The sequence below is a fragment of the Pavona decussata genome, unplaced genomic scaffold (assembly GCF_977016875.1).
Source record: "Pavona decussata unplaced genomic scaffold, jaPavDecu1.1 SCAFFOLD_134, whole genome shotgun sequence".
In the NCBI taxonomy this organism is placed as follows: domain Eukaryota; kingdom Metazoa; phylum Cnidaria; class Anthozoa; order Scleractinia; family Agariciidae; genus Pavona; species Pavona decussata.
Genome location: NW_028145547.1, coordinates 4080733 through 4103114, shown reverse-complemented (window position 1 = coordinate 4103114; position 22382 = coordinate 4080733). Strand labels below are relative to the sequence as shown.

The window sequence follows — 22382 nt, the reverse complement described above, 5'->3', positions numbered from 1 at the left end:
AGGAAAGGCTTCCATGTTTGTCAATTTAGCTGACTATACGTGTGTGGGCATGTGTTACTTTTTTTTCACATTTTCTTGCACCCCTCCCCCTCCCCGATCCTCTCCGATTACACCAACTACACGCGCTAAATGCAAGCCAGGGAGTATACCCCTGACGGTATTGAGTGGTGAACAAGCAGTTTCCTTTGAACTTCGTAGATAGGAAAGCCATTCACGAGGGACAGGAGGCTCTGGGGACGAGAAGCGCTCCTTAGATTACCCAGAATCCACGAGGCGCCTGCAGTAATCGACCGGTGGGATTATTTTTGTTTTTCTCACAAATGGCGGATGGAATGAATACTGATCTTCAGCCAACTTGCTATCTTTAACAAGAAATATGGTAAGTTTGTTTTGTATGTATATCACATTCTACACTGTCGTTGAAAATGTACTCATTTTTCCAGCTGTCTTTCTCGCATGCTTTCCGATGAGCGACGTCAAAGTCGTATCACTCGTCTGAGTTGCGAGAATGAGTTTTAAGCTAATAAGAAACTTGTTTTATCGGGAAATTGACTTATTCTTTTTCGTTTTATAAAAGGTGATTGATTCGTGATATTATTGTAGCAATCTCTAAGCATTACTTCAGTCATTTTACTAGAATTTGGCTTCGAAAGATGAATACTTGCTCACTTGATAAAAGAAATGAATTAAGCTCAAATCTACGTGAGCCTATATTAGTGTTAATATTAGCTTTATATGGCGAGCTCTAAATTTGATGTTTTTGGAGAACATAACGGCAAAATTCACAAGTGTTCATGTTTATTTTGAAAGAATCCGGGAGAAAATGTCATTTCAAGAAAACTACGGGCGCTTTCTAAACATTCATTCAAGAAGTATTGTTTTCAAGGTGTGAAACACCGCGCGTACCAGGTATATATTTTAGCTATAAAAACATCAACTAATAGAAAGCTTAGCTCATACAGTTGACTCTGCTCTGTAAACTTTATTTCTTCGTGTTGTAACCATGCCATGACTTGCTGTAATATTATATGATTTTTTGGAAATAATTGAGATTGCTTCTCAATTTTATCGTTTTCAATTTTCAGCCCTTAACCTTGTATCAAATTACTTGCACGCTTCATGTTATTGTTGACAATAAAATATCGCTTGCTTCGATGCTTTTGAAGAGGTTAAGCAAACCTGACAGTCCATCCAATAAGGTTGTAATAACTTTTGAGCTATGTGGTAATAAATGTCTACAAAACAGTGAAAGCTTGTTGGAAAAATATAATACCATCATCTTATATCTTACATATTATGTCATCCAATAAATTTAATTTTTCAGCTGATAGAGTATGCAGCATATATTATTTTTTAAAGGACCAATATATGCAATATTGGTGTCTCTGATTTAATCCAACTTTTGTTACTTGAACAAAAAGGATTTGAATAAATTAATCATAGCAGAATTTTTATTTGCTTTGGGCTTTGTGGTTGGTCTCCGATGTCCTTATTAGGGTCCTTATTAGGGTCGTCATGCAAGGCTTCTCCCTGTTTGACTGAACTAATCACACAACTTTAAACTGGTTCAGTTATTCACTGATACACCACTAATCGCGATGTTACCATGCGGCAAAATATCCTGTTTTCATATTAATAATTCTTATCTATTGTGTTATTGTCTTAGCATATTAGCATTTATTGTCCTTGTGTATCTTAGTTTTTATAATTACCCTTTTTTGTTTTTACCACTTGTAAATGATTTTGAGACTTTTTTATTAGAGATATCCTCAATGGGATATAATAAAGTTATCTTTTTAATAATCCTATCATGTTATAAAGTTATAACTAGTATAAGCAAAATGTTTAACACAATCATTACTGAAATGTGCAAGGCTCTTGAGCAATATCAGACTCAATAAGTGTTTGTGCTTACTGGAGCATTAATTAGCAACAATTTATTGACTGACAACATAAGTGGCAGTGGATAGAGATTGACATTCAATGAGCTACAAAGTAGCAAGGTAAATATGAACATTCATTCCCAGACCACAGTGGCTTACAAAATATTGTATCAGTATACCAAACCAGTCGATAGCCAGCCCACTCCTCCCTCTCCCCCTCCCCTTCCTGGGGTTACTCAGTAGATTGTTGTTTGGGGTGTGCCACTACATTCAGCGGCATTGTGCCACCCTGTTCTAGCCTAGATGTAAAAAATTCCTACCCTATCATAGACTTGAGTCTTAAATTTATATTCCTGGGGACCTCTGTAAAACTAAATCTTTTTCAATGACATCCCATTCCAGACAAAAACTCTCGGATATGTCTACCCTACCCAAGACTACACTGCTTGAAAAACAAACCCTTCACAATGGTACATGTATGGGAGCAGCATACATGTATATATGGAAGTACTGTTTCCCCAGCCCCAATAAGTAACTCAACTTCTTTCAAGTTAATGAAAACAAAAACAACAACAAAATAAAAAAATTCAGGACAAAACCAGGAGGGAAAGAGCAAAATTACTACTACATATGCATCCGAAGTTTGAGTGTCCAATCAGAAGAGTGAGATTACTATAAATTAAGTTTTTCCAGTCAGAATAACTCAAACCAAAGAAAGCAACATTTTGGAGAATCTGAATAATGTAAATTATTTACACTCCCACTTACATGTAGAAGCTTGCACACCAGTGCTTTAATGGATCACGTTTTTCTTGGGTCTGCTCCTTATACAATAATATAAATTTTGGCATCATACAGCATTGTTTGCAAGGAAATGTTTGAAATTCTTACTTGTGGCTTGTCACATGCAACTCTCTTTACAAAACAGGGTGGCTTAGCTATAGATCCTCTTATTACAATTTTGGGAGAAAGGTTACCTGTATTTATCATACTTGCAGCAAGGGCAATAGTGGTAACTTAGGTTAAAAATACTTATTAAAACTTGATCATTGTATAATGCAATTCGAGCGATTTGATTGGCTTAGCGGCCATGGTATATGAGCCATTATACCATGCCCGAGAAATAGAGACATTTAATTGTCGTCTAATTGTTCTTGCAAAACGAAATTAGCAAAATCTAGCAACAATTCTTGATTGTTTTTAATAAAACAATTATTTCACTCACGCTTGTTTGATATGAGATGATTATAGCCAACTCGGCGCTGCAGCGCCTCGTTGGCTATCTATCATCTCATATCCAACGCGCGCTCGTGGAATAATTGTTAATTATATTTATTAAACTGCAACTTTTTTCCTTTGTTTCTTTCAAAGGCTTTAGTCTTCACTCCTTTATATGAGTAGTGAAGAGGATTATGCTGGGGTCATTGATGTGGTCCCACTGAATCAACAGGCACAAGAGACTCATTCATCGAGTAATAACAGTTATGAATCAGTGGGGATCACTATGGCATCTGAAAATGAATCATTTCTACAGGAAATAGATGAAGCTGCAGACGACTCGCAAGAAAACCAGAGAACCAGTACACCCACGAAAACTTGCGCAGGTGATCATGATGAACAGAAGTTTGTTTTGTCTCCTGTCTTGAAGTCTACAGCTGAAAATACTGTGCCAGATGATGATCAGCTTAGCTCATCATTTGACCAGTCTTTTAGCTCTCCTGGGGAGTATTCCACACAGTATAATTCTGGGGAAGAATCGCAGTCACTGTATACCTCTGCATTATCAAACATTAACACTATCGTGGTATCAGATGGTTACAGTGCAGTCAAGGAGAGTCCATTGGAAGTTTCTGTGCTTCAAGGTACCTTATGTAATGAAAGTTTGGGTGAAAATTCTACCCAAGATGGCACATATGCGACTGCCTGTGGATCATTACATGAGGATTCTGATTTGAAAGATGTTACGATCAGGCAAGATTTTTCTGAGAGCAATTTATCAGCAAATGGAGATGATTCTTACAATGGCGATAATGGTGAATCTACTTATGAAGACATGACTTCTGCTGTTGAAAGTTGTCAAGACTCTAAGCATACAGGAAACAGTGATTTACATGATGTTAAAAGTTCTATCAGGACTTCTTCAGTGGAGGAGAATTCTCCTGACTTAGAGCTACTGAATGAGATCTGTGAAGAGGCAACTAATATGACAATCAAAGAGGCTTTGATTTGTTCTTTAAACCCAGGGGTAAGAGCTGGGCTGCGCGAGGGACGACTTTCACTTAATGAAAGTGAGATATTGGCCTTAGAACAATACTGTGAAAAGCTCATTGATAATTTAATTTCTCAGCTTTTAGATGGGCACTGGTCTGAGAGAATTTGTGATGAGCCAAGAAAGCCACAGCAGCTTGAAGACAAGGCTGTAGTGGCGCAAAAGCTAAGCAGTCTTGGCTTAGAGACATTGAAATCTAACTGTGATAGATTTGTTCACAGTATCATTACAGAATCAATGCATGACTCTTGTTTTGGATTTGAGAACAATGATACAAAATCATTAGAAAGTGATGGAGAACTCAGAACCAAAAAGCATCAAAATGTTGCTTTGGATCAAAACAGTGTTCAGATTCTACTTCCACTCTTTAAAGAGTCAGAGACAATTCAGGATTACATTGGATTTCTTTCTGCTGACATTATAAAATCAGCGTTGGCAAATTTGTCGACTTCCGTAGCAACCAAAAATGGTGAGAAGAATGACCACATGACAGTGGATAAAAATAGCAATTCAGATCATGACAAATCAAACACAGAAGGAAAAGTTTGTTTGTCCCAACACAAAGACAGGACACAGTTTTCTGATACCAATAATGATTTGTGGGAATCTGAAAGTGGTACTTATACCAGAGGCTCAGAAAATGAAGCAAATAGACACAGGATATCAATGAGCGGTGGTGATGATTATGGAGGAGAGACGGAAGGGTTTTCATATGATGAGCAGATGTTTTCTAGTAGTTTGAATGGTGCTTTGGAGACTTCACTGGAGTTTGATGCTGGAGATTGGGAAGGTGGTGGATTCCTCGAGGATTTGCATTCGTTGGACACAGGTTGGTAAATTTCTAGATCATTTCAAGTATCTTTTCAAGTTGTTGACATTCCTACACGACTAAAAAGGGAAATTATTCATACTTTAAACCAGTGTTTAGTATAAAAAAAACCCCATGATTTTTAAGTATATTTTCAGGAATATTCTATGTTGACAAAAGCCAGTAGCTATAGTTGACCTGTTGTTTTTAAAGTGAAAAATAATTTAATGTAACCTTACAACAAAACATGCTTCTTATCTGCAGCTGAAATGACTTAATTTAAGTTTGTAAGCTTCTTCTATAGGCTTACAATGTAACAGTTCAAAACAGCTCCTTGCTTTATGTTGTATTCTATAAATTAATCTCCGAATTAAAAAAAAAGCTTTCATTTCCTGTGGGGAATCCAATAAAATTTCTGTGTAAAAGTTTCACAGGTTTACTTATGTATATTTAAAAATTATTATGATCACAACAAACGTACATAAAGTCAAATGGTACATTGTATATAGTGTAGGTGTCATTGGGAAATTATTTAACGGGAGAATTGCTAGTTGGATTTGTCGATTCATTCAAATTAATTTAATATTTACAAATATAAAATTTATTTTGAAGGCGTACAAACACAACTACAGTTTTTTAATTTAAAAGACATCTTTTGGCCGTTACAACAGCCATCATCAGTTACGAAAAAAGCTACAGAATTCAATCTGACACTAATTAGAAAAACAAATGAGAAAAGTAACAAGAACAATAAAGAATATGTTAAAGAGTTATGTTGACACAGTACTCCATAGGGTGAAAGAAGTAAAACAGGTAAAGTGAGCCAGTGTGATGATTACTCCTCAGTATGCTATATAAGTGCAAAATTCTGATTCATCCAACATCCCCGCAAGATCCTGTTGATGTGCTAAACTTACATGTAAAAGTTGTAAAATTGATGTAATTTAATTTATTTCGATTTTCACACATCTGTGAAGAACCGTTTCCGTTAGGGCTGCCAATATATATGACTTGATGTAAAGATCCAGATCTTCAATTCCTGAAAATTGCTTTTAACATTACTCATTTGTCAACATGTTGTGACAGCTGTACTTCACATATGTCTGCCCCTGGATAGAATCAAAATTTTGCGTCCCCGTTGCTGGAAAATCCACACCGGGTGAGGGGGAGGGGACGACAAGCTGGCTGAAACACACTCAACACAAGATGGTTGGTAATTCCCTGCTATGTTGAAAGCATGTTGTGCTGACAAATCGAGGGTAATCATTTTCTGCACAAACACTACGCCTGCTGACTGTATGGACATAAGATGCTCTTAGCTGTTAACTAATAATGTTAGATTACATTTAACTGTATTTAATTCTAGGCAAGAAACAGAAGATAGTGTTGCGAGAACTCTCATTTGACGAGCATGCAGATGTTGCTGGGACAGAATTGCTAGCACCAGTCTTCCTTGCTATCGCAGAGGAGAACGATGATGACACTGAGATCCAAGGGATGAGAAAAAAGGCACAGTCTATTGAGAATTTGTGTGGTGTCATCGATGAGCCAGGTAGGCTAATTTCAAACACCTGATACAAAGATTTTGCACTTTGCTAGCCTGGGAGGAAAGGTGGGAAGTAAGAACGTCATCTGTGATATGAGTACAGACTGTTAGGATTCTCTTTTTCCAGGGGAGCAGGGATGGCGCAGTTATGAGAGCACTCACCTCCCACCAGTGTGGCCAGGGTTTGATTCCCATACTCTGCCTTATATGTGGGTTGAGTTTGTTGTTGTTATTGACATTCTTCTTAAACTTGCAAAATGTTGTGCCTTAAACTATAAAATGATATAAAAATATAGTAAAATTTAGCTTTCAGAATCAATAAACACTGAATCTCTGATGGGAAGTATACAATCATATAGTGTGTGTGTGATATTTTTCGGATGCAGTAAGTTGATTGGGTGGGCTCCTGGTTCTTGAACAGTGGTATATTTTTGGGAGAAGATTATTCATTAATAAAAATGATGTTCTTAACTGATGTAATTATTTTTTATTGTTAATTCGTAGTTGAGAAGTCAAGGCCTCGGAGCTATTCAGCTCCTAAGAGAACAAATCCAGTGCATCAGACTTCTGATAGAAGCTTCCTCCCAGAAGAGGACAGTGGTGAGGCTCAACCCAGTGAGGGCGAGTATGAGGAAGATGAAGAAAGTGAGGTCGCAGTTGACGAAGAAAGGGATGATCAAAAAGAACAAGAAGGAAAAATTGATCAAGAGCAAGGGAAAGCAATAAAAGATGGACTAGGAGAGAGTGCAGGTCATGGTGAAAGGTTTCGATGGCACACCGTGAGTGTAAATGGAAGAGAGAAGGTATTGGATTTGAAGCTTCTGGAGCCTTACATGAAGGTCATCTCTCATGGAGGTACAAACTTGACATTACATCATTCAATGACGTTTTTTTCTTGGAATTCATGATGTTAGGTTGAGAAACTTAGTAGAAAAGTGCACATTACCATTCATGTTAGGTTTAGGAACTAGAAAAGTTAACACATTACCATTCAATAACATTTTTTGTTGGAATTCATGACGTTAGGTTTAGGAACTAGAAAAGTACACATCACCATTTTTAGTATTATCATTAGAAAGGTGAGTTCCCAGCTCGGCGGCAGACATGATCGTAAAATTTTTTTGAAGGCACACCAAAATGGTACCAGAATCTAGTTTTGTGGGTGTGGCTAAAACTCCTTTTCACCCCCTACAAGGTAGCAATCAACGGGTCATAAATAGGACAAAAATACAAATTAGTTGAGTGGCAAACATCTACTGTCAATTTGTCAACTCAATACCCTAAAAGGTACCATATATAACTCTTGGTCATTTTAGATTTTAGCACCCCAAGCATTATCAATCCACAAATTTGGCTCTCTCCTGAAAAGTACAGCAATCACCCTGTCCCTCTTTATCCAGTACTGCGGCTGTGTACATGCATGCATAGACCTCTCAATAAAAGCCACTAAATAAATATGCTTTATTTCTAGAACAATCCTACTTGAAATGAATCTTGCTTACTGACCATTTCTACCCCATGTAACTAGCGAGGATCTAAAAAATTCCTTCCAATATTTTTTGTTTTGTATCAAATTTCCAGGTTATTTTAGTGACACCAAAGCAACTATTGTTGTTCTTGCTGCCTGCTACCTCCCTGACAGAAGCATAACAAATTATGATTTCCTGATGGAGCAGCTCTTCTTGTAAGTGAATAAATTATCTGGGTGCTATTTTCTTTTTTTTTTTTTTTTTTGTTTTATTCAGCTGATCGGTAACATGTACTGGAAAGTCATGTGGTGGCAATCTTTTCTTCATAATTTCATCCTATTCAATCTGCAGTTCTCTTGTTATTTTGTAATTTCACTTCAACCAGTTAGGTATTTCTTCTCATAAGGAGTGAAGGTTTCATTTTGAAGTTGTTGAAAATTGAATTTTACATACTTACTAGTTACCTCTAATTCAATTTGCCTCTTTTAAATGAGGCTTCTGCGGAAGCTGTGAACACCCATATTAATCAGTTGATGAGGGACGAAGGCCTTACTATAATAATAATAACAATCTTTTAATAGTATGCTCCATCACAAGAGTGGTTTACATAGAGGTCCTATCACTAGATGTATATTATATGATGCAATTAATTAAAATTAATTAGATGGTTAAAAAAAATTCTGGGATTAAGGACAGACCCAGAACAGTAGGCTATTTTGTTTTTAAAGATCTCCAACTGTTCTTCCTGCACAGAGATTCTTGAAAACAAAAGTAAAAGCAACAACATCAGCAATTAAATAATACTGACAGTATTTACCTTACTACCGCAGTTCACAACAATCCTCCATCTTCCCACTCTCCTAGTGCCCACCACCCTCTAACTCTGTGTGAGCAATCCTAATTTTGTGGACCAACACTTTCCCCCCTTGTGAGTCACGCAATGACTTTTCTTCCTGTTTACAGTTGTGTTGATTTGTTGATTACAGTTATGTTATAAGCACACTGGAGCTGCTAGCCATTCATGAGGATTACTATCTGGTGTACTTGAATGGTGGCACAAGACAACAGAATATGCCTTCTGTTACATGGATGAAGAGGTTTTACCAGTATATTGAAGGAGGGTAAGAAACAAAATTAAACCTGTTAAACCTGTTCTATTATGATGATCCCATCATGAAGAAGAGTGGAAAGCTACAGATCTCTACAACAGAGCAGAAACCTGTTGTCATATTATAATAAATCTGTTGAGTTCCCAAGGGTGCTTACGCATGAAAGGGATTTGACAGTCTACATTGTGTAGCAATAAATAAATATTTTTCAGTTGCAAATTTGAGTATAAGGTTTTTGCATGTATATATTTTTCTTATTAGGCTGAAGAAAAGAATGAAGGAGATGTTTATTGTACATCCCAATTTTAGACTCAAAGCAGTGATTACACTGGCAAAGCCATTCCTCAAGTAAGTTTCCTTATTTCATTAATTTAAGTTAAAGTTAATTTTGAAAAATGTTGGTGACTATTATAACGTCACTCCTTAATTATATACAAAAGTCAAAATAGTCAATGTTTGACTCTCCAGCTGCCCAGTGGTCTTTCAGACCTGAGGAACTACTTGGTTCAGTCTGTATTTGTCTTTTTGTCTCGCATTCTCTTTTACTTAAGGACGGTGCCTACTATTGTTACTGCGCATACGTTCTGAGCATCTCGAGATACTCGGGTTTCCTATGGGTGGTGCCTACTAATACTGGAATGTTTTTGCGCGGTTTAAAACTATACAGAGAAAGCAGAACTTAGCAAGTGCTTTTGGTATCTCATAAGAAAATTGGGGGTAACCATGCATTTTTCAAGGATAATTAAGCTTCAATTTAGGAAAAAAATCCCATACATTGCTTTATATTTTGGCACTTTTTAGAGATGTTATTGCTTAGTCATCTCTGAAAAATGCATGGTTACCCCCAATTTTCTTTTTGGATTCCAATAGCCCTTGCTAAGATCCGCTTTTCCCGCAGAGTCATAAACCGCACAAAAATACTTCTGTATTTATTTAGTAGGCACTGTCCTTAATATGTTTTGTACATGAAACATGTATACATACTCTGGTTTTTTTTCTATGTTATATGTTTTGCTTTACCCTGTCTTAGCCTGGTCTCTACCCCCCTCACCCCCAACCCATGCCACTCAAATCAAGTGCATTCATTGACACCTTTCTGTTTTTCCTCTGATTTTCAGTAATACCTTTTGGAGGAAACTTAGCTTTGTCCACTCACTCAGTAGTTTGTCAAGCCATGTTCCAGTGGATTACATCTACATTCCTGATGAAGTCATGAGGTAAGTATTGACTTGGCCTAGCTCTACTATATGAAATCCATTCAAAGGACTTTCGTGAGCTTATTTTCAGGGGAGGTTACTATTGGAGATAATTTAATTTGTACTTCAAAATTTGTTTGGTCTGACGAGAAAACACAAACGTGAATCTCACTTTTGCTATTTGACGTAAATGTGATTCCAAATCTCTCTAATAAAGACAACTTGTCTGAATTGTCCAGTTGTCCTTAGTTCTATGTAAATGCAGGGTATTTGCAAATTTTCCCCTTGGCCCAGCCACTTATCTCGATTAGCTTGCTATTTCTAAGTGGCCATGCTCTCTTCCTTAGTAATTTTTTCTTTCTTGCATTTATGTTAACACTGTATAATTTTTGGGCACAAATAAAGATTGTTGTTGTTGTTGTTTGTGACTTGGCAAGTGTTGGCTGCATCCTCAAGTTGGGTGCCCCTTCTCTTTCATTTGTGGTGGGTTTTAAGATTTTTTTCTTTTCTTCCTTTTGCAGAGTGGATCCAGCCTATAGACAAGTGCACAGCCAATGAAGATTGTAATAGAAATGTAGGCGTAAGAGGAGAGTGTGGGTCACTCTTTGCCAGAAGAGATTGAGAGATCCTGAGCCCTGAGTGTTTTTACTTGGTGTTGTAGGAATTTAACATTACTTGCTACACATGTGGCTCATCCTTATTAACCACTTCACCTCATTAATTAACAAGTACTAGATTGTTATCACTTTGTATATAGCAGGGTATATCATAATTAGACATTGTTTACTGTTATTCAGTGGTTTTCAAATGTGTTGTTCCACAAAAATTTTCATACCCCTTGCATGGCAGGTTTTTGGTTTGGACCACGTATTTTTGCACAGTTTATGAATATGCGGGAAAAGAAGATCTTAGCAAGTGTTATTGAAATCTAAAAAGAAAATTAGGGGTAACCACACATTTTTCAAAGATAACTACAGTAATCAACAATATTTTGTAAAATGCTTTAACATAGTATGGAATTTTTTTCCAGCTTGAAACTTAATTATCTCTGAAAAATGCGTGGTTGCCCCCAATTTTCTTTTTGGACTTCAACAACACTTGCTAAGATCTTCTTTTCCCTCATATTCAAAAACTGCCCAAAAATACTTCTGCATTAGTAGGCACCATCCTTAAGAAATCATAGTTTCTCAGACCATCCTGAGATGCACAGAACGTATGAGAGTAGCAAAAAGAGGCACTGTCCTTAAGTGTAAACTCTTCTGATCATTGATTGAAAGCTGTTCCTATAACTTCAGAGAAACATGATAAATTTTTCATGGGGCTGTTATACAGTCAACTCCCTTTATTGTGGACACCCTCGGGACCACGAGTTAGTGTCCTTAATAACAAGAGTCCGTAATAGCAGGAATTTATTTCAGTCAAATGTGGGTACTCTATTTTTGCTGGGGATTTAGCTGCTGTCTGTATTATCAGGGTTTCTGTAATAGTGAGGTGTCCGCAAGGTGAGAGTTGACTGTATGTAGGAAATGGAAAATATTCTGACCATGTCTCCACAAAATGAAAATATGGAAACAATTTAGAAAGCTTGAAACAAGAAACATTTGTGGAAACAATAGCTCTTGTTTCCACGATAATTTATTATAATACTTTCTTGTTATCCCAAGCTTTCATCCGTGTATTCGTAACTACGGCAACACAGAAAATGTTTTCTATATATTTGGAGTTTTTTTAAGTACCATGCTATTAATGTATACAATCACTTACATGTGAAAAATGTTCCTCACAGTGTAATTTATAAATTAAAGTAATGTTCAAACTTTGTTTAAAAGAATCAAAGAAAGTGATCTTCAGGGATGTGTAGTTATTTAAATGATAAGAGGGTTATATTAGTTTCTAAAAAACTGTGGTACTATGTTGGTGGGTAGTAGAAGTGAATGTTAGTTTTTATCAAGAGTTGATAACTAAACTAAACTAGGTAATTTAGCCACCTAAAGAGATTCAAGTCTGTAGTGATTTTTTAGCCTTTTTGTAGCGGATGAACAAAAGCTGGAAAGGCATCTGCTCTTCTAGGCTAAGCTTTCAAAAAGATAATCTAAGGTCACTTTTAACACATCATTTTTGACAAAATATGTGGCAATTCAGCTGTAACAACACCAACTTGCTCCTGGACTAATAATTTTTATTCACGATGTGAATTCAAATTTTCATATATTTAGCTTTATCCAGGCAATATTCTGGTATAATAAATTAGCGTGCTGCGTACATTGGTCATATGATATGTTGACAGCTCAGTGTCTGCTGTCGAATGAATGACTGATGGTCTGGTCTGGCAAAGATTTGTTTTATGTTCGTCCATGTTTAAAATGCTGTTGACAGAGGCTTTCTTTGCAGCCCTTTTGATCATATCCTCTTGCAGTCAGTGAGAAAGATAAGCCTCTGGAGAGATGTATAACCTTTTATTTTTACTGAAACTGACTTTAAAGTTTTTTGATAATCTATATATATATATTTGCCAAAAACATTGCCTGTTGTAGATATTTTGTAAATTAATAGTTACAGTTTGTAGTAAATATAATCATAGAAACCTTTTTTCAACTGCAACTCAGTAACAGTGATTAAAGCTATATTGGGAAATGTAGTGATAGTGTTTAATTGAATGATGTGGTCATTTTGGAGAAGAAAGAATTTGCCATGGACTCTTTTCTTTGACATACTCACTGCTCCTCCTCTTTCTGTGGTTCATAAGCCTGTGTAGCTGACGGGATGTTGGGCGAAGGCTTAAGTTGGGTGAATGAGCAGTGAAGCTAGGGGGGAAATGGGGAAAAAGAGCTCAAAGTATTTTCTCTACACCACCAAAACTTTATTTTGTGCGCAGACAATGATACTGCCAACTACACGTCAGGCTATGGTCCATTTAGCTGGTTTATTCTCACCAAGTTATTGATAGTAATGTAGCATTGAAATGAAGACTGTGGTTCAACGGAACTGATCAGCAGATATATTGCAATAAAATTATTTCACTGATTAATGGCTGTGTGGCTATTTAAGGGTAATTCTCCACTGTCTGAGTGGAACAAAATAAGTGGAAAATGTTCTTCACACACCGCTGGAGCCTGGGTATAGGTCATGTGACTTATAGGTAGGCAGTTGTTTTTGTTGCGTCCCCCATTCCTGACCTTCCCACCCACCCACCCACCCACCCACCCACCGAATTCAGTTTAAGTATACTGTGTTGGTAGGAATGTACAAACCTCGTATTTTGGGTAGTTTTTTTTCCAGTTTTATTGTGTTAGTTGTGCACATTTTTTGTTTGGTTTTACAATAAAGGTCAGGCTGCAGCAATCGGCTTGGCGTGGCTACCAATGGTGTGTGAAAAATAGTTTTTACAAGTGTGGCACAACATTGTAAGAAAAAGGGGTATCTGGGCATGTTGTATTCCATGTTAAGCAAATATTGTGCAAGTTAATCACCACTTGTTGCCTCAGTTTAAACAAGTAACTTATTCCAGTAATGTTTTTTTTAAGATCCATTAACTAGCCAAAGTAATGATGAAACAACAGATTTGCATCTTAAGAAGCAGCCATTAAGATATTTCCAAAGGCTTTAAGTAGACTGTGGAATTTTAATATATTTTCAAAGAGTTCTTAAATTTGTAATGTACTATTAATATGTCTGTCAGGTGCATCTGTTAGTTTTGTGTATTACTTAGTCATTAAACTGAAGTCAATAACACATTTGTGTTCCTCTCATTTGCTCTTTGTTCATGTATGTTCTCTGTGGGCTGAGATCATACATGGACTGAGGTGGTAGCCAGAGGCCTAGAGGAGCCTTCTATATGCTGACGTCCGATCTCACCTCTCTGGTACCTCCACAACTCAGCTACTAGCTGCAAGTGGAGAAATATGGCACCAGAATGTCTGAGTCAGGAATGGAGTAACAAAATTACATATGATATTTATTTGAAAATGACTGGGGTGGCCATTTTTATTATTTTGCTACAAGTGAGGCAACTATTAGGTGCTACATGTATGAAACGTTTCCTCAAAAGTACAGTGATTGCTTGTGACATTCATAAAGGGAATATTATTCAAGGAAATATGGCAAGTGATATTTTGTAAGTTCTCATAGAATGAAAATGAAGTAGGCTCAATCAAGATCCTGACCATATTATTTTGAAGCCCAACAACATTTTGTCAGTACCAAATCTAATTATAACCAATGTATTCTGGCCTTTCTGGGTAAATAAAGTACAAAGTCAATTTGGTTCCTTTCGTTACATGTTCGCAATGTAGGTTAACAAGTACAAAACATGGTTTCAATTATCCCAGATGATGAAAACCACAATGTTTGTTCATTGAGGACTCAGGCTTGAAAGGCTTTCAGCTGCGCATGTGCCTTACTTACCCATGCCATAGCTAAGATACATCATGCTACTTCAAAATTAATAATAGACACGTTTCGGAGAAAATTATCCAGTAGAAATAGTCCATTTTACGGTTGTGTTCTTAGTGATGTGGCCTTGGATTGGAAACAAGGCTGGGTTGACCTTGTTTTGATACAAACCTCACTACTCTTCATATGTACAATGTAGATCATGTTGTTCTTATGCTAACTAGTTTACATTTACATAATTTTATGAAAAGTAGTGAGGTTTGTATCAAAACAAAGTCACCTCCAGCCTCACTTCCAATCCAAGGCCAGGACACTAAGCACAGAACCGTAAAATGGCCTATTATCTGTAGGTGAAAAAATGCCTTTTTGATATAAACATAAGATCTACTGGGTAACTTTTTGTCATCATTATCGTGAGAAAAGTGAAAGAATTTAGGGGGCTTTCCAACAAAGCAACAAAAATGGTAGGTCAGTTGACTTTATAAGAAGTCTGCTTTGCATTGTAATTTGCTGCTGTATTTGTGACTACTTCACATTGAATACAAGGAAGGGCCAAGAACTACTAATAAAAATTCACAAAATTCACGAAGATGGCTAGTAGCACCAGTAATAAGACAGTGTGCACATTTTGACTAAGGAATAGAACAGAATGCTTCATTGCAGGTTTTGCAATAGCACAGCGCACTTGACAGGGTTCAGTTCTTTTTACATGCAGCTTGTAAATAAAACTGTTATCTTTTTATTCACCACAAAGTTTTACCTATTCCTATATTTCCTCAAATTTTGCTGCTGACATACAGAAACTTGTCTCATCAATTCTGTCTGTAATCTAGGCTTGCCACAAGTCAATTTTGTATACCCTGCCAGCAGAGGTTTATCTCTGGTAAGTCTTTTAGCATGTAGGAAGTCGTTCACGTCTCTAGTATTTTGTGTAGTCAGCTTGTTTCCTAGAGACGCAAATGACTTAGTACATGCTAAAAGACTTACCAAAAAGAAACCTCTGCTAGCAGGGTAACTTCATAAAGTCTGGAATGTGTGATGAGCAATAGAGTCATAAGACAAGCAGTGAATTCACGACAACTCCTTTCTTAGGTGTGGATACAGACTGGTTTCCACTGTTTTACAGAAAATGGTCAGCTTTTTGTCAATAAATAGATCACTTTAGAATGAAAGAAAATTCCCAGGTTTAAGTATCGAAAATGGCTGTCAGGATGACTTGAAAACCCAAGGAAGACACTTTCAAGGGGGAGCATGCCCCTGGAGTCCCCTAGAACCATGCGCCTTTGGCGCTTGCTTAATTATCAGAAGATGATCACATTTTTCACCTGGACCCAGCTGGCCTGTTTCTATCTGACTGAACTCCACAAAAATGGACTTTAAGCAAGTCTATCTGTGTTGATACTCATAAATATACACTTCTGACAGTTTAAAATTCACTTATTCAATATTGTGCAGTTCCAGAAAATATCCATACTCCCCCCAACAGAAAGTTTTTTGTTTTGCCCCCCTCCCCCCAACCAGGAAATTCCAGTTCAGCTTTATACTTTGCTTCTAAAATTTTGATGTTTAAGACCCCCCCCCCCCCCCCGCCCCTTCAATTTTTGATGACCTTCCATGGGGTGGGTATGGATTTTTTCTGAAACTGCACATTATTGCAGACTGAATTAAACTCTACTCAGTTCTACCACCATAATTACAGTGTATTATACTAACAACAAAATTGATTTTATAATATTACAACCTGTACACCAACAATAAAATTAATTTACTGTGAAATACTCTATTGTAAGATTCTAATATAATTGATAACATTATCTTGATTATAAAAATAGTGTACTGTGCGCCTACTTGAAGGACGGCAGGTTAATGTGTGGTAACGATGGCATAGAGGGTAAATTTATGTTGGGTTTTGGAATATTATGTAAGTTGGGACTAATATTTCTGACAGCTGACATGGCCCTCTGAGGTGCGGCACTGATCCCAGCCTAGAAAAGAAGATGAAACGTAATAAACATGACTGTTCAAAAGCATGTAAAAGACAATGTTAAAATCAAACGACGTTTCAGAGTTGCCGTGACACCAATTTCAAGTTCAAAGTAATTAGATTGAATATACTGTCAAAATAGTTCTCAGAAGATTAACAAAATGGTGGCATAACGACTCCAAAACATCGTTCTATTTTATCGTTGATTTTTACTTGCTTATGTATATTGACCAAACCTTTGCTTATAACTCATAAAATATCAATAACTTACTGAAATTTCTATTTTAAAATCGACTGGCTTTCTCAAAACTTTCTCAAGGAAAATTATTGAAAGAATGACCTGAATCCTATGAAGCACCTGGGGGCATAACGAGCCTTGTCCTGAAAACTATCTACGAGTTATAAATATTATTCACCCTTCTATGCATTCAATGGAAGCAAATAGATATCAGTTCTACCAACAACTCACCTCTGATTTTTCAAGTTTGTTCTGAGCTTCAATGTGGGTTAAAATCTCTGACATGTTAGTTTCTAACACCATTCCACCCATGACAATCTCTTGTAAAATATAATGTACCTGTGCAATAAATATTTAACAAAAGAAATAACCATCTTGACAGATGTACATGCTTTAATCTAGCTTGTTACATGCATGCACATTTGCATGTGGTAAGGCAACAAGTATAACCTAAAATGGTTGCATCTTAGAGGGTTACACATTTGTTTTCAGCATGGCCCATTTTCGCTGCCCTTCTCTCTTACCATTTCTACTTCCTGCAACTCTGGTTGCTTTCATCTAGCAACCTTTAATGAAATAGCTGTATTCAAGCATGCACATTTTTGTTTTTGATTGGCCAAGTAACAAATTACAACAATGTACTTGACTATTTTATCAAGTGTGAAGTCATCCATTATTTCTCTCTCCTTTCAAGTCAACCTTGATCCTACATGTAGGGTTTCTCCTCTTCAGGTCCCAGGAAGTTCCCTGGGATGTGAAGAGGAAAGACCCTAATAATGAGGTTGCTTCCAAGCGACTAGCTTTCAGGGGGCATGCATGTGCAAGTACCAGAATCTCGGTTAATCAGTAGCACGCATGTTGGATTTTAAAAATCCCCACCCCCTTTGTTGCACTTTTCATTCTCCCCAATCTTCCCCTGCTTTTAAAATCAAAGATGGTGGCTATAGTGCTTGCCCAAAATAACAAGCCTGCATTGCAGTCTACCAAGTAACCAATAAACCAATTCAATTCACTCTTTATTGTATGTTTATCTACATTTTAAATATTTGCGAGTAATCAAAATCAAGAGAGTTAAGGATATAAATAAATATATAGGGCTAGTGATCTTAAAAACATTTAACATACCTTATCCATATGAAATATGAGATCCAGTTCACAAACATTTTCAAAGCACTTGTCTAATGTCTCCACAAATACCTAAGTAAAATCACCATAAAAAAAAAACAATACAGTGTTATATTTGTGTAAAACATGATATTAAACAAAAAAGGAGAGACCTTTTTCAAGAAACTGGTACCGTTATTTAAACATGTTCAGAATAAAAAAGTGATTTACAGTTTGGATTTTTTGCAAAATTCAAGTTAAGAGAAATTAATCAACAGCTCAAGCAGAAGCATATTAGCTTGATCAAGGTGATAGACTTCTGACTCAAACATTACAAACTTGGTAAGACTAACTAAATAATGACCATTTAGTATTATTACTTTTATTTTGTAAACTAGTGTTAAATGCTTTAAATCTGTTACTACATAAAGTTTTTGCATGTCTGTATTTGTAAGTTCTCGTTAGTTTTCTTAGTTTTTCTGAAGTATTCCTGTATTCATCTTCTCCCGCCTCGATTAGTTTTGTAACTATTTGTGGGACAAACCATTCATTATGTTTTTTTTTTCAAATAAATTGTTGTTGTTGTTGAACAAGAGACATGGACAAATAATAAAAAATTTCACAACCAAGTTAAAATCTTACCATCAACGTACCTGTATAAGATCAAGAATCCCAAGCTCACTCTCTGATGAATCCACACAGAAAACAAAATAAAGAGTAGCATAGTGCCGGTATATAATCTTGAAGTCGGACCCTCCAATCAGCCTAGAAAAATCAGTTTGTAATGTTGAATAATTAGAATATATATTAAACTCTGTAATAGAAAGTATTTAAACTTATTCCTCTTCCCCATCCATAAGTCACATCCAATTCATTTGTAAACTTATGCAAACAAACATCTGATGGTTGGTTTGTACCCAAACAACATACTAAAGTGAAGATGCTGTGCACAAAATAATAATTATTGAATTTGTCAAATTATGGGATTTGATGACCTATTTGCAGTAATTTACCCCTGAGAAATGGGTACATATACTTTTTCAGTCCTCTTTTCTTCATAAAAAATATGCTTAATTTTGCTCCAGTTCAAAACTGAAGGAACCTGATATTTGTATGGATAAATTAGGACATCAAATTGTCCATATCTTAGTCACAAATTGAACAAAAGACTTGCCAAGAATTAATTCTTGGCAAGCAGATGTGTTTTACAATGCTTTCAGTCCACGACATCATGATTGAACCATCCATTCAGTACCGTCAAGCAACCAATAGACAGTGACAAATGAGCCAATCAGATTTCATATATATTAGCAACAGTTCGTGGGAAAGACTTTCTATCATATTCTAATTAAAATAGTTAAGAGAGACCTTTGCCTTAAAAACCAAAAAAGAAATCAGAAGTTACAACTCACGTTCCTCCTTCTAAGAAATTACAGACATTGTCATCTCGTCTTGAAACTATGTGAAATGTCTCTCTTATGATCTGATGCTGCATGTCTTCAGACTAAAAAAGGGACAACAAGAAAAAATTGAACTGCAATATACATGACGTTTATACCAAGTGTACAGTGAACATAATTAACCTCTAACAAAAGTATTTAGTTTTTCAATCTTAACAAAGAGGAAAGCAAAAAAAAATAAAATAAAACATGTAAGAAATTTCTTTAATATTGCTAAAACAGTTCTTTTATCGAAAAAATCTCAATGACTTACATGCAAGCTTACATGTTCTCTTGATGCATCAGTCATTTCCATCAGTGTCCATCTGCCCACCTCCAGCTGACCCCCAGGCATTAAGTTTTTTGAAAACAACCCAGCAAATGCCCCATGGATGGGACAAACAAGCTGTTCAAATACCCCATGGTACAGTATTTCTTTTCTTTAAGGCTCGTATTCTTTCTAATGCAAGTTAATTCAAGCCAAATGTAACTAGGTCTTGGATAAGTCTTATTTCCCATTATTGCTGCAGTGAACGGTCATTCTATGGATCTACCATCTCATTTATGTCCTCCTTTGATATAGTTAATCAAATATGTCATCTTTGCTGATGCACTTGTCATCGAAAGCAAGACACAGTGCTAGGAGTTGAAAATCATGAGACCGTCAAATGCCCTGAAGTAGGCTAATGCCTGACCCCCGGGACGTGAAATATGACAAAAAATGCTCCACTAATGCTGGGAGAGGTGGAGGGGGTGGGGGGGGAGGGGAGGAGTTGAACATTTGCTTGCTGCTTGAATTGACTGATGCATTACATGCATCTAATATCTCCTCTTCGACTTTACAGACCTTTCTGATGCTTCCTAAACTAACTCAATCATATGGCAAAAGTTCTCATAAACTCACTCCTCTATTTCTTTAAGGCTATGCAAAATTAACGCGGGAAATATAAACTTTAATACAAGACCAGACTAGCTGTGTGCACCATGGAATCCGGAAGATTAACCTTTCTTGTTTGTTGCTTCTAGAAAAAATGTAGAGTGGATACTTACGTAATGAGCATAGAACTTAGTCATCCGTGGCTTTCCATGGTTGTTGAAAACAAGGATCGCCTTGATCATTTCAAAATACGGGGTGTTTAATTCAACCAAAATACACCAGACACAATGGTATACTGAGGACGTTCAAGATGGCGGCCACTATATTTCCCACAATCCTTCGGACGCTTCGTTCAACAAACCGCGAAGATCCTGGGAACTAATCAAATGAGAAACGGAAGGGACAGGGTTGACGACAACCTAGGGGACCCAATGGGAAGATAGTGGGGACGAGGAAAAAGTCGTAACAGAAGGTAAAAAAACAAAGAGGAAAAATCCTACTTTTCTTCCTCGACATTTTTTCCCTCTCGTTTTGACTTTTTCCTTGTCCCCACTATGATCTGCCCCTGTTAGTCTCCAAGGATGACCAAGGATGGGCTTAAAGCCACCGGCCAAGAAGTCAGGAATCATGGTACTGAATGATTATTTCATTAAGAGTCTTTGCCTAAAATATTTGACAAAATATTAAATTTTCTTTGATTTGATTGTACACTCAAACCTCTTTATTAAGGACACCAAGGGCACAGGAATAAGTGTCCGTATTATAGAGGTGTCCATTTTAGAGAGGTAGGCTTTATATGGATTTCGGTCTCTCAGGGACCAAGTGAACTGTCCGTAATAGAGAGGTGTCCGTATTATAGAGGTGTCTGTAAGGAGAGGTTCCACTGTACTTCTGGTGCAGGAGGGGTTTGAGGTAAATTGCACAGGGATAGGCGCCGATTGGGGTGACGTCACGTCAGTCAGTCATAGACCGTGACATTACATCAAGTGTAGTCATAGACCGTCTTGATTCACAGTCCCGAATATCCGGTCCACCGGCTACATCAACATTTATCCTTTCTTCCGACCAGATTTAGGCTCGCCTTCGAGATTTCAGAAGTTTGAAGAGATGTTTCAAAGAATGGTTGGCTGACTAATCTGCAATCGGTTGCACCTGGCCCCGGGGGGGGGGGGGGGGGGGTCCTCCCAAAAAAAATGGATAGGGGTGTGCGGCCCGCTTCCCAAAACCCTTACCCTATTTATGACCAAACCGTGTGATTTTCCCAACCCTATTTATGACCTGACCAAAAATTTGATACCCTATTTATGACCTGATAGTGTCTGGTCAGCTTCAGTTCAAAATCCCCTGGAGTCCAGCGCGTGACCGGAGCGCATGACAAGCCGTTGCGACACGTACACAGTTGCTGTAAGCATCATGATGAAGAAGTAGCTTCTTCAAAAATAAAATAAAATAAAATAAGCGAATTCATGACTAGAGCGCAAAAATTGATACCCTATTTATTACCAAAATGGCGGCAAAATGGCTAAAATCGATACCCTATTTATGACCAAAGTGGCTGAAAAACCATACCCTTTGGCGCCGCACTTACCTATATAGCCCATATAAGGGAGTACCCCCCCCCCCCCGGGCACCTGGCAAGGGTGGAAAGAACACCTGCTGCAGCTTTGTCAGTCTGTTCCAATAGTACGAGTCAATCAACAAATGCTACCAATAAAAGCTCTTTTAAGCCATCCCCTCTCTAACTACCTCCCCTCTCCACTCCAGGACATCTCTATTTAGCACCACTTTCTCAAAACCCTCCTCCCCATCTTCATGAGGCCTAAAATTAAATAAGCGCTTGAGGTGGGGGGGAGGGGGGATGATCAGAGTTTTTACGGTGTTTGCAGTTGAAAGGAATGTAGACAGGGAGCAACAAGTATCTGCTGATTGCTAAAAACTATTTTTCTTTTTTTTTTTTTACCAATCAGGAAAACCTCCAGAATCTTACTTCTTACAAAAGATTTATAGAAAATTGTATCACACAGTCCTTCTCTCTGGGGAAAATAGGAGGGCCTGATTACACATACAT

General features: G+C 37.1%; 2 protein-coding genes across 2 annotated transcripts; one reads left to right on the top strand and one right to left on the bottom strand.

Annotated features, from left to right (window-relative positions):
* The first annotated feature begins 77 nt into the window (after window positions 1-77).
* On the top strand, window positions 78-14014 carry LOC146467831 (uncharacterized). Its single transcript, XM_085125449.1, has 9 exons — window positions 78-379; window positions 3255-4981; window positions 6327-6512; window positions 7011-7361; window positions 8088-8190; window positions 8962-9096; window positions 9346-9432; window positions 10203-10301; window positions 10802-14014. Exons 2-9 carry the CDS (start codon window positions 3277-3279, stop codon window positions 10836-10838), a joined length of 2703 nt encoding a protein of 900 aa, XP_084981575.1. The 5' UTR covers window positions 78-379; window positions 3255-3276; the 3' UTR covers window positions 10839-14014.
* A 1374-nt stretch (window positions 14015-15388) lies between these two features.
* LOC146467830 (AP-3 complex subunit sigma-1-like) lies at window positions 15389-20637 on the bottom strand. Its single transcript, XM_085125458.1, has 6 exons — window positions 20488-20637; window positions 19411-19502; window positions 18652-18763; window positions 18020-18091; window positions 17126-17233; window positions 15389-16657 (listed from the first exon to the last, which is right to left on the bottom strand). The coding sequence occupies exons 1-6, from the start codon at window positions 20554-20556 to the stop codon at window positions 16517-16519; spliced, it is 594 nt and encodes a 197-aa protein (XP_084981584.1). The 5' UTR covers window positions 20557-20637; the 3' UTR covers window positions 15389-16516.
* Between the last annotated feature and the right edge of the window lie 1745 nt (window positions 20638-22382).

Excerpts from the sequence above, each read along its gene's own strand:
- LOC146467831 (XM_085125449.1), top strand. The coding sequence starts at position 3,277 with ATGAGTAGTGAAGAGGATTATGCTGGGGTCATTGATGTGGTCCCACTG. Across the intron at positions 7,362-8,087 it reads GAAGGTCATCTCTCATGGAG|GTTATTTTAGTGACACCAAA; the intron begins GTACAAACTTGA and ends TCAAATTTCCAG. Across the intron at positions 8,191-8,961 it reads CTGATGGAGCAGCTCTTCTT|TTATGTTATAAGCACACTGG; the intron begins GTAAGTGAATAA and ends TGTTGATTACAG.
- LOC146467830 (XM_085125458.1), bottom strand. The coding sequence starts at position 20,556 with ATGATCAAGGCGATCCTTGTTTTCAACAACCATGGAAAGCCACGGATG. Across the intron at positions 18,764-19,410 it reads AATTTCTTAGAAGGAGGAAC|GCTGATTGGAGGGTCCGACT; the intron begins GTGAGTTGTAAC and ends TGATTTTTCTAG. Across the intron at positions 17,234-18,019 it reads TCATATTTCATATGGATAAG|GTACATTATATTTTACAAGA; the intron begins GTATGTTAAATG and ends TTTATTGCACAG.